The 12,465-nt window shown below is 44.3% G+C and overlaps 1 protein-coding gene across 1 annotated transcript; it reads left to right on the top strand.

Moving 5' to 3' along the window:
- Positions 1-96: 96 nt before the first annotated feature.
- sec62 (SEC62 homolog, preprotein translocation factor) lies at positions 97-11,571 on the top strand. Its single transcript, XM_036554683.1, has 8 exons — positions 97-239; positions 3,214-3,322; positions 3,803-3,908; positions 4,333-4,522; positions 5,674-5,769; positions 6,993-7,053; positions 7,627-7,746; positions 8,386-11,571. The coding sequence occupies exons 1-8, from the start codon at positions 204-206 to the stop codon at positions 8,970-8,972; spliced, it is 1,305 nt and encodes a 434-aa protein (XP_036410576.1). The 5' UTR covers positions 97-203; the 3' UTR covers positions 8,973-11,571.
- Positions 11,572-12,465: the final 894 nt, after the last annotated feature.

The following is a 12,465-nucleotide window of genomic DNA, read 5'->3' as shown; positions in this document are numbered from 1 at the left end:
GATGTTATCTGTATACAGTCTACCCATTAGTACTAGATACGCTGTACCTTTGCAGATGCAGCAACTGCTGCTAAGTGGGTACCGTAATTTGCTGGCAGTCGTTTGTGTGGCAAACCCACCTTCAGATCACGTTCTCGCTTTCTCTCGCGGTAGTATATCTACTGTCGTGACCACGTCACACTGAGACACCGAATCGGAGGAACATGGCGGAGCGCAGGAGACACAAGAAGCGAATCCAGGTAGCAAGCTAGCTATTTTCAAGAGCAATACAAAGAGAGTAATATTAATTCGCATTCATCTTCAAGCCATGGCCCACTCTGGTGTCCTACATATTGTTGCATAATTTGGGCTACATCGTTTATTGCAGGGAAATTGAGCACTGGATGTTAAGCTTGCTGGGAAAACGGAGGCTGGTCTCTTGCTAGCTAGTTAGCTAGTTAGCTTGTCAATCTGGCTAGCTAATGGGGATGATGATGTTTTTACAGGAAGTAATTTGGCCATCACAATGTTGACCGAGTTGGACAGTTAGCTGCCTGCTATTGTAAATTATACTGTTTTATTTTCGAGTTATCATGACAAGATCTTAAGCAGGCATGGTCGACTAATGTGAGTTAGCTAGACCTAGCTTTTCCCGTCTGAGGCTTTTTGGTGGCTAGCTGGTAAACTAATATTATTCATGCTTATTTGTCTCGCTAACGTGGGCTAACTGGATAGCCAAGACCTTGCAGTGGGGGCTGTGTCGTGACCAGAAACCAGATGTGCTGGCACCCTTTGGTCACCCTGTTGGCAATTACAAAGAATCAGTTTAGCTATCGCTGGCTACTAGAATCTTTCATCTCCGATTCCCAACAGGAATGATTAATAGCTACACTAGCTAGTTAGCTATCTAGTTGACTAATCGCTAGTTCAGCAACCATGCAGATCACTGACTAGCTGAATGCACAAGATGACGACTAGCTTGTTTTTACGGTGCAGAAGTCTTAGTCAACCAAAATTAATCGAATTGTTGTTCGGTTGCAGACAGCATTAGTCGTACAGCCAATACCCTGGATAGTTATTAGCGATCTTTCTATCCTAGAAAAGACATGCTGTCTATCTAGACTAACGTTAGACTACCGATGTTAGCTGGTTATGTATCATCTGCCACCTGAGTATACTTCCCAGTTAGCTGTTAGCTATGCCATTTCTTCGTTTCAGATGTTTCTCTAAATAGAAATATTTGCATATAACGAAAGCCAGTGTTGGCAATGGCTAATAAGGTGGTTTTTGGGAGGGAACTCGGAACAACGGTAACAGACGCAGTCACTCACGTCAATGATCTGACGCCCCGGGGTCCACGTTTTAGCCTTTTTTTCTGGATTGTGGCGTCTCTGAAAACGGAAGGTGGTGTTTGTCTATACATGACGGGTAGACACGACGTGCCCTCCATGAAAAGCACTTGATGCGCTTCACAGACGCTCACAGCACGCTAAATCCACTGCACACCGACTCTAGCATGCCACTTTTGTATTGCGTAAGCGCGGTGTACAATATTGCTTATCGTACGCACTCGGTGAACGTTGAGTTTGGACACACATACAGTCTCAAGGTACAACGGTGTTACGCAATACAGCAGTTAAAATTCCCTCACGATCACCCTTTGGAGAGTCTTCAATATTTACACTTACCGTCTGGTAACTTGATTTATTGTAGCCACGTTTTCCCCAGAATTCCAGTGAATGGCATGGAATGGTTTATTGTTACGTTTATGAAATGCATTGATTTCAACGTATTGACGAACATACCACAAGTACTATTATGCAAGTTGCAATGTGTTCCTGGTGTAACTAGTAACAGTAGGATAGTCTGTTTGCATCATCTGCAGTTCAGATAGAATCTGATATCCTCTCAGCTGGAGCACTGAATCATGCCCAAAGGCCTCCACGCGGTTGCATTCAGTAACCACGCACACGATGGTGATGTTAAAATGTAGTCAGTGTGGTGCCAATACAGGTACAGAGGCCAGGTAAGGACTTAGTTGTGCTGAAAGATGGTTCTGTAGTGGCAAATAAAATTGAATAGCATCAACTTGCTGGTGTGCTGAAAGACATCTGCCTGAACTTGAGCAAGAGAGGTCAGAGCGTGTCCACGGCCAAGGCAGTTTTTTTATATTAATTTCAATTTGGTGTAAGTTAGTGCAGGATTTAGTCAGAGTGGTTTCTCTGGTGCTTCGTATGCTTTTTAATTAACAGGCTTAAGGGAGTCAAGCTGATCTGCGGATCGGTGGTTTGTGCACCGAGCCAAGGATTTGATAGCCGGTGTCTTTGCTCCACCCCCTTCCCCTCCTCCCAAGTGATTGATACCAGACGTAAAACAAAGGGGAGATTGTCCACTGTCTGAGCCAACGGAGCACACGAGAGGCAGAATATGACAGCTCTGACCCCACCACCCCCCATGACTGACTGCAAATGAGGCGTAGAAGTTTATTTGAAGTCTCATTGGCATTGGAGAACAGAGAGAACACAGCTCTCTCAGATATGCAAGGGCTAGGCCAGGTAGTACTGGGTGTAGTTTCCATTCGGACCTCTGGGTTTTTTTTTTTTTTCTCCCTGTTGTTTGGCTGTGCTTGCTCCCTATGCTGTTCCAGTAAGTCGACGTCAGCACAGAGATGTAGCTTTAGGTGCCTTGTATTGCGTCATTTGTGCCAGCTGGTCTCTGGCCTGTGGGATCTCATTTTGCCTTGTTTTTTTTTTTTTTCGTTTTGTGTTTCTTGTTGGTATTCAGGTCATTGCCCAGAGTCTCTGCAGTCTGGGGACAAACAGTTTGCAGTTTGTCTTTTAGGGCATGTCTGTCTTCTGTATATTTGAACTTTTACGGTAGACAGCACTGTGTCATTTTCATGATTGTAGTGTTTTTTTTGTCGGCAGATATGGAAACCGTGCAGGATTAGCCTAAAATCTGTGTGTGTGTGTGTGTGTGTGTGTGTGTGTGAGTGGGGGGGGATCAGAGAATATCCCCAGGATCTCCTTTGATTGGAGGGATACATCCCAGTTGCCTTTACTGAGATCCTGTTATTTTGTCCTTTGTGGTGTTAGCATTCTGCTAGACTAGAGGCCATATTCAAGTATACCTTAGGAAGAAAGAAACACAGCAATGTTGAGGACCAGCCAGACTGGGGCTCATTTAAACGCACTGAAAGGGACCGCTGGTCTGAGAATGCTTGTAACCCTGCAGGAGGTCGGTGAACCCACCAAGGAGGAGAAGGCGGTGGCCAAGTACCTGCGCTTCAACTGCCCCACCAAGTCCACCAACATGATGGGCCACAGGGTGGACTACTTTGTCGGTTAGTTTCCACATCCCTCCCATCTTTTTCGGCTCCATGTATTTCTATCTGTGTGTATGAATGTGATGCATCATGGTAGAAGTAGTTCAGAGTGCAAGGTCTGGACTTCAGCTCCCATCAGCACCTCTGCTGGTTCAAGGTTTTGCTGACCGAAGAGTCTTCTCTGCCAGTCCTTTAAAATACTTCCAGTGTAATACACTGCAATATGTTCAAATCCACCACATCTTTAACCCTCATGGAAAGGAGGGTTAAATAGCTTTCATTTAACCACTGAATAAAATATGTGTGAATAAATAAAAGAATATACATACCTTACTGTGTGCATGTAGGCCTTTTTAAAGAATTAATTTGATCCAAGTCAGACAGCCTCTTTTCTAAGCCAGTGTCTTCTCAGTGAAAGATGCAAGACATGACAGAACATTCCTATCTGTCTGCCTGCTGTTTACCCATGGCAAGCACTTGTATTTTCTGTTCTGACAGCCTCCAAAGCAGTGGACTGTCTCCTGGACTCCAAGTGGGCCAAAGCAAAGAAAGGGGAAGAGGCCTTGTTCACTACCAGAGAGTCTGTGGTGGACTACTGCAACAGGTGAGTGCTTTATTAGGTGTATTTTTAGGCTAGGTGGGTATTTTCAACTTAGCCCATGTGTGTGTTTGTGTATACTTGTGTTTGTCTGCATATGCAAAGGTACACATATAAGTACATAAACAAACACATATGTATATATACATAAATAGTCCCCCTCGGGTTATTAATACCCTTGATAAACTAATGTTATCATCTGGATATACACAATATATAAAATATAAATGTGTGAGTATGTTCTACATTTGTCATTGTAACAAATGTCTGCTGGAAAGAGCCAGCAAGGTGGTTGAAGTTATGAGGGAGGTCATTGGATTGGTGGTTTGGGCATGGGGGAGCGATGGGATTGGTGCTTGTGGTGTGCAGTGTGTTGAGTCTGGGAAGATCGTGAGTATAGACCGGTGAGTAACCGTCTTGACCTCTCCAGACTTCTGAAGAAGCAGTTCTTCCACCGGGCCTTGAAGGTGATGAAGAAGAAACCAGAGAAGGACCCTAAGAAGGACAAGGAGAAAGAGAAGGGCAAAGGCGACAGCGCAAAAGAGGAGGAGAAAAAGAGCAAGAAGGAGAAGGATAAGAAGAAGGACAGCGAAGCCATGGACACTAAGAAGGAGAAGACCGTAAGTGGATCGTTGTTGTCTGCTTGTGTTCAGTGATGCACTGCTGTTTGCAACGAGAACGTTCCAGTTACTTGGATACATCCCAGGCGCTTTTACACACCTACCTTTTTTGGTGTTTGATTATGCCTGTATTCTAGGGGAACGTGATCCATTAACTCATTGGTTATGGCTTTTCTGTATCTGTGCTTTATTATTTAGTAATCTACAAAGTTCAGGGAGAGCAGTTTTGGGTCCTGTTTCATGTCAAGACCTTAGGGTAGAGAGGTCTGACAGTTTTGCCAGAAAGGGGCTGTTGGCCTAGGAACTGTCTTTCACTGTGTTTTCCTTGAATATGATAAACGCCTATAGTAAATTTTGTGAACATAAGAAAATTAATTTTGGTTAAGAATGGTAAGGTTTGGTAACTGTACCCCCTCCGACCAAAATTCCTCTCATAGGTCCTTGAAGAACCACATGTATAGAGATGTATAGTTTGTGATTCCATAGTGCAATAGATGAGAAATGGTTATTACAAAACAGTACCCAGATGCAGTGCATGAATACCTCTCCACCCTGATACTTGAATACCATGGTTTTGGTAAATGGAATCTCTTAAGTATAAGGTTTGAGTGTAGTTTGTTGGGACAGTAGTATGATCTAGGACTTTGGACCTGAACTTGGGCCCAATGGCTCAAATCCCAGGCTGTTATCTTTTGCTGTACCACTAAGCCATGTTTACTCGACAGACTGAGTAATGGGTCATTTCCTGTATGCTTTGTGATGGCTTTGCATAAAAAACAATGTTGCATCATACTAGGGACCAAATATTGAATATTTGACCGCTACTTGATAACTTGGATCTGAATTTGCATGAGTCGAGAATGAACATGGAAGAAAACAAATTCTTACCTTTTTCAAAAGCACTAATGAACCAAAGCCCAGTGTAAAATAATTTGCCTGCCCAAACGTGAGTGAATGCACATCACTTTGCAGTGGGTCGCTGTTTAAGCAGAGTGAACCAGAGTTTCGTTTGGCTTTTGGAGGGAGAAACACGGGGATCGGTTATTTGAATAATCAATCCTGTGAGCCATTGGATATTCAAATACCAAATAATTCAGATGCGCCGCCCCAGGTTAATGTTTCTGTCTCTCTCCTGTTGTGCGGCCTTTTAGGATGAAAGCCCGGGGACTCCGAAGAAGAAGAAGGACGTGAAGAAGAAGTTCAAGCTGGAGCCACACGAGGATCAAATGTTCTTGGATGGCAACGAGGTCAGTGAGGGGGAGGACGATTTTGGATCTGCCCATTTTGAAGCCCTCTCTATCTCTCGCGAAGCACGGGTGCCCGGGGGGGGGGGGTTGGGTAAACCCATCTGAGAGACTGGTCCGTTGCGATCTTAGGATTAAGGGCTCAGATGAAATGAGAACCAGATGCCATTCCGGGTCCCCAACCCCCCCCGTGCCAGAGCGGCGCTCCCCGGCTCTGAGGAGTCACTCTGACGTCACCACTGTTACCACCGACCTGCCCCAGCTGTGGCCGGGCCACACCTGAGCCGAATTTCCATAGGGGGTTGACCCCGGATGGGACAGCGGGCTGGCCCTGGAGCCAGCCCGCTGCGATCTTGGGGAGCAGGAGCATGGGCACCTTGTGTAGCACACCACAGCTGCAAAGCATCCCAAACGGGGCTTATCCCTTGCCTGGGGACACGGTGTGGTTAACATTTTGAGGAGTTGTTCTTGAAAAATAAACATTCACGTCCCGCAAATAATGAAAGCACAGACAGGATTTCCTTCTGTAACAGAAGATCGGGACCGAATGCACAAACCAGCCAAACGATCCTGCCCTTTTGTTTACAAACATAGACGGGTCTCCAGAGACATTCCCAGCTTCCAGCTGCATTTGAACAGCCAGTCATATTGTATCAATGAAACCAAAACCTCTACATTGTGTCATGTGAGGGTGGGACTTCTATGGTGTGCTGGTGATGCTGGAACCATGACTTATTCTGAAATGCAGCAGGAAGGCAGACAGGAAAAACCGTTTTCCTAAGAAAATTTCCGCTGCCGTATGTTAGGGCAGATGTTCTGTTAAACATGGGATAAACAAGTGCCTTTGAGAATGTTACTCTGCCAGGTGTCATTAATCAATAAAAAAATCATACTTGAGGGTTATTTTCCTTCTGTAAAAGTTGTGAATGAACAGGACAAGTTCATAACGTACCCCCGTAATGAAAATAAATGGGAATGAAATCCAACCACCGTGGTGAGGTGTATGAACAGGGACTTCCTACAGCTACGGAACCCTGACCCTACCCAAACAAATAAAATGTTGAAATCTCCTTTTCCGTCATGAGCCAACTCTAAATGGTCCATTTTATCAAAGGTCTTCAGAGAATCATCATTCCCTCGCTGGCCATATCTTTTAATGTGCATTTTCAAATACTTGCACAGAAAATGAGTCTAACCATTTGTGATCCGTTCCTTCCTCTCTGCAGGTCTACGTGTGGATTTATGACCCGGTACATTTTAAAACCTTTGCCATGGGACTGATTTTAGGTGGGTGTTTTAAAGTTGTTACAGAAGAGATTGAGCCATTTTCTGTCTTTGAAGAAAGAATGTACAGCTGAGCCCTTGCTAATTCATTCAACCTGAGCAGAGAGCTATTGCCAATTCATTTGTACACCTCTGTATCATAATGCTATTACGATTCAGTATTAAGGTATTAGTATTTTGGTGACATAAACTAGACTTGAAATAGCCTAAGATTTGTATATTTAAAAGTTTATGTGGAATAGGCTGAACTGTAATTGTTAGTATACAGAATATGTTTTTGGATTACGTGAAATATAGAATATGTACACAGTGAGTAGAATGTGTGATATGTCTTGCAGTTTCTTTGGAGTGATTGAAGTGTATGTAGAATGTCTTGTAGTGCGTGTGGAATATCTGTTGAATTTACGTAGAATGTCGGCCGTATCTTTAGAATATCTGTACCGTCCCTGGGGGGTGGATGTGTTTGTTGAGCATTAATGAGTGAACAGCCACCCCTCTTTGCTTTTCAGGCAAAGAATAGCAATTTCTCTTTGTTGCTGTGGTGGCCGCGATATTGAAAGTGCGTTTCCTTTGCAGTTATTGCGGTCATCGCCGCCACCCTGTTCCCCCTGTGGCCTGCGGAGATGCGAGTGGGCGTGTACTACCTGAGTGTGGCGGCCGGGTGCTTCGTCGCGAGCATACTCCTCCTGGCAGTCGGTACGCGTCTAAGTCAAGCGGTCGAGACCGCGTTCCACCTCACCCCCCAGCCATATGCTAAGCTGTCACCTAGACTTTGACCACACGCAGATTTGATGCTGTGCACTTTGTCCATAACTTGTTCAACCACATAGTCTTAGTCAAGCACATAGCAAGTTTTTTTCAGTACTTTCAGTATGTAATGTAATGTATAACATTACATTACATTACATTAGATTATTGTCATTTAGCAGATGTGATAGTGACTTACAAGTTTATCCATTTATACAGCCTGATATTTACTGAAGAAATTGTGGGTTAAGTACCTTGCCCAGGGGTATCACAGCAGTGCCCCAGCAGGGATTGAACCAGCAACCCTTTGGTCATAGCCCCTGCTCCTTGCCACTACACCTAGTTTGGCAGTTGCTGGAATTAATGGCAAGTGCCATCAAGTACAAATAAAGCAGCTCATGAATCTCTTCAGTTTGGTCAAAGTGCTACGTGGTTTCATTGAATCTGGGCGAAATTCACTGTAAAAGTCAGAGGAGCAGAGTCCTTTGAAACCAGGCAGCCACGTCCACCTATCATATTAAAGCCTGTGTGCCGTCCGTTCGGTTATGACAGTTCAGCTGATGGGTTCTGGGGCGTTTCTCTTTCCAGCTCGTTGCATCCTGTTCCTCATCATCTGGGTGGTGACCGCCGGCCGCCACCACTTCTGGTTCCTGCCCAACCTGACGGCGGACGTGGGCTTCATCGATTCCTTCCGGCCGCTCTACACACACGAGTACAAGGGCCCGCGCGCCGACGGCAAGAAGGCGTCCGGCGAGAAGGCCAAGGCCGAGCCCGCCGCCAAGGCGCAGAAGTCGGACAGCGAGGAGCGCTCGGACAGCGAGAAGAAGGAGGACGAAGGCGAGGAGGAGGAAGAGGAGGAAGAGGCCAAGGCGGCGGCAGCGGTGGAGACGACGACGACGGCGGAGGAGACCGCGGGGGCGGCTGGCGAGGGGCCGGACGCAGAGCGGCACTCGGACACGGACAGCGACCGCAGGGAGGACGAGGGCTCGCAGCACAGCAACGGCAACGACTTCGAGATGATCACCCGGGAGGAGCTGGAGCAGCACACGGAGGAGGAAGAGGGGGAGGAGGAGGAGGAGGAGGAGGAGGAGGGGGAGGAGGAGGAGGAAGGCGAGGGGGAGTACGAGGAAGAGGATGACGACAGCGAGGCTAAGCCGGCGCCAGTGAAAACATAAAGCGGTGTGTCCAAGCGATGAACTTCTGCGGTCCGCCAGGGACGCTGCTTCACACACTCAGAAGAAAAGGGCCACCCATTTTCCCTGTTGGTTTGAGATCTTCCACAAAGAATTCCGATCACCCTCCTGGTAATTTCGACTGAGGACAGAGAAAAAGAAAACACAACTGAGACAAAGAAGCCTTATTGTGGTTCTGAATCCATTTCCCCTTCTGTAAGAAGACATGAAATGACAAACTGTTGTGCTTGTGTAAAGAATTTACCCCCTGAGGCTAATCTCTCTTAAATCCCATCCTCCAACACTTCATTGAGTTTTTCCAGGGTTGATGAAATGGTTCCCGTTTTAAGAATCCATTAACCCATGTTATCAAGCCGGTTTTCAAATCTGTCCATTTGTGGAGAAAAAAAAAAACAAGAAACAAATTGCTCATCATTGCTACGAAGTAGTAACGTGTACGCATGGTTTTTTCCTTGGAAGTACCAGTATGTTCTGTGTGTGAACCAACTGTAATTATTCAAATTCAGAAATGAAACTACACAGCTATGTGACTCTCTTCCTGGAGGGACAAAAACCTAACAGGTTTTCCAGCTCATATTAAACAGCTAACACACGTAAGATTTGGGAAGGGTGTGTACTGTTCAATTAACTCTAATAACCAGAATTGTTGGCTGAAGCAGGTGGTTATTGTCTTGAGCAGGCAGAAACCATGAGAGCACTTTGGTCCTCCAGGACCAGAGTCTGGTAGCCCTGAGGGAAACTGCACAACTGTGCATAGTTTGTTTGTTGCCTAGTGGTAATTTAAAGCCCACGAAACACTTTTATTTTGTCTTTATTTTAAGGCCGGTCCAGGAAGGGCAAATTGTGAACTTACGTGCAGTTGGTGCAGCCACACCCCCAGATCACACAGTACTTGTTTAGTCGGACCAAAGCTTGTTTGATGCTCATGATCTGTTTTTTTTTTTTGTAAGAAATAAGATCATCTTCTTTAGGACCTTTGTCCCTGTCTTTCCTTCTCCTTTCCTTCTCTAGCTACCTGGCATGGAAGAGCTTGCACCATTGTGCACAACCTAGTACAGATATGTTATGCCACATCTTAGGGTGTTAACCTGTGCTTGAAGGTACTTTTTCCTACGATCAGACAGCCACAGGTGTGTATTGTTTTGGGGGGGGGGCATGTATATGATTGTGGTGGAAGAGTAGGCAGGTGTGCAAACACTGCCCAGTGTTCTTGCATATACCTTTGACCCCAGCTGTGCTATTACCCAGAGTGCTTTGCAGAAGCTTCTCACAGTGGCTGCTCCCCCTAAAGACGAGATGCGTTCCAGTCCTGATCGTGGAACATCGAGGCGAAAAAATACCACTGCACAGCTAGCTGGTTATAATGGTGGTAACCCTTTGCAAGGATTAAAATATTTAATATAAGGTCAAAAGAAGTTTACCTTTTGCATATGACAATGATGGGAGAAGCAACATGCAGAGAATTCGTTATGACTTGAATACGGATATTGATTTGAAGGCTAGTGCCAAATGCAGCAAGCAGGCGCTGTGCTTTAGGAAAGTATCAAATGCAAGCAAGGAATTTTGATAAATATCAAGTTTAAAAAAAAAAAAAACTGGTCACTTGTCACCTGCAGTCTCTAGTATTTAAGGTAAATGTGTCCTTTCTTGACAGTTCATGCACAATGATGATCACAACAAGCCAGATTTCATTACGTAAAATGTTGATGTGACGCACATCGGCAGGAGTGTTCTGCTTGCGCTTGTCTGACCACATTTGTCGGCTTGTACCGAGTCTGTCAGTGATTTGTCAATTCGGCCAGCTGCACTGGCGCGATGGTGCAAAGGTTCCATCTCGCGTAAGTCTAGGTAGTCGTGTGGTTTCCGATATGCCATTTTTTTTGTCGAGTTGTGATGAAATTGACGTCTTTACTAACTTGCTGGCGATTAAAACCTACCTTTGAAACCTGGTGGACTGGGTGGGTCCAGTATAGTTCTGTAGTATGTATGCATTTTATTTTTGCTAGTAAATTTTAGGTGTTCCTTCACCATAGTGTGGAGAATTAAAAAAAAAAAAAGTACTTGTAAATTCAAAATTTATATATGATTTCCACAGATATATTCAAGATACTCATATTGACCGTTCAGAAAATAGCGAGTCAACTTGAAATTTATATATATATATTTTTTTGCTCTTTCACCATTTGTTGGTCTTGTGTTGTTTGGAGCATTTCCAATCTCTGAATGACCACCAATAGACTTACTGTAGGTAGTGCGTCACCAATACTCGGAACTTCAAACCATCTGGTATTTAACATCATTGGATTTATGTTTCAATAGCGTCTATGTAGCTACGTCATGTATTCATTTCTGCACACAGATCGCCTTTAAGTGCGTGGACAATAACTGTGTTTGTTTGTGGACGGTAGCAATGCAAGGTTTTATCCATGGGGCGCTGTTGTCCAGCAACTGGAGATGTGAGATCTTAAGTCTGCCATCCTGGTGTTAGCTTTTACAGTAACTTTTCAGAGCGTTAAATTGATGCTTTTTTTGGGGACAAAATTTCCTCATTGCACAAGGACAGACCCAATGTAGACCCCCACAGAGGAGTTCCAAAAACAAGCCCCCCCCCCAAATTTCCCCTGGTGCCCAGCCTACCACAGCAGGCCTGAGGGCCTCCAGCCTGTACACTCACTTTGCCTTGTGCTCCTCCGTTGTCTGGAAACCCATTTGAGTGCATCCGCTTTTGAGGACCTTGCCATTTGTAGTTGACAACAAGCGCCAGATAGCACCGTCATTTTCTCTCTCTAGCATTGCTTCTCTCTCTCTTAAATGCATCTTTCTGTGTCTCTCTCTCTCACCGAAAGAAAAGGTTTACCAGTGTGCCAGATAGATGCGTATTGTAGATATTGGCTGAATAATTTCTTATTTTAGAAATCTGATTACATTTAAGTGTTGCACAGCATCAATATGTTGTATTGTAGCTTTGTACATTGTGTGTGTGAGCATATATTATGTTTATATACAAACACACACAAAGTATATATGTGTATATATACATATATTTATATGTATATTACACATACATGCAGCTTTTCATAATTTTTTAAAAAGAAGACCCGTTAACATTTGTCCAGTCAAAACTTCTTCAACCACTTAGTTGTCCATATTTGGATTGATATCACTTTGAAGATGGTCTTTACAGTTACTGGAATATAATTTATATAATTGTCTATTGGGAAGTATATCTGTATCCTTTCATTGCAATAAAGATTTAGAAAGCAGACATAAGGTGCTTGTTTGTGTGAAATGTGTTGGGTGTATACAAATTTCTATTTTATTTCTACCCGTCCTCTCACATGTTAAATTACTGTGTGCATTATATTTTGAGCTACGCAAATGAGTATACATTAAAAACCATAGCAATTTTGGTTATGCTCTTATAAAATATTTACATATTATAATTCAGATATGTGCATACATTATGCCATCAGAT

The sequence above is a fragment of the Megalops cyprinoides genome, chromosome 20 (assembly GCF_013368585.1).
Source record: "Megalops cyprinoides isolate fMegCyp1 chromosome 20, fMegCyp1.pri, whole genome shotgun sequence".
Lineage (NCBI taxonomy): Eukaryota > Metazoa > Chordata > Actinopteri > Elopiformes > Megalopidae > Megalops > Megalops cyprinoides.
Note: the sequence above shows the minus strand (reverse complement) of the source record. Positions and strands in the feature narration are given on the sequence as shown.

Excerpts from the sequence above, each read along its gene's own strand:
- sec62 (XM_036554683.1), top strand. The coding sequence starts at position 204 with ATGGCGGAGCGCAGGAGACACAAGAAGCGAATCCAG. Across the intron at positions 3,909-4,332 it reads GTGGTGGACTACTGCAACAG|ACTTCTGAAGAAGCAGTTCT; the intron begins GTGAGTGCTTTA and ends TGACCTCTCCAG. Across the intron at positions 5,770-6,992 it reads TGTTCTTGGATGGCAACGAG|GTCTACGTGTGGATTTATGA; the intron begins GTCAGTGAGGGG and ends TCCTCTCTGCAG.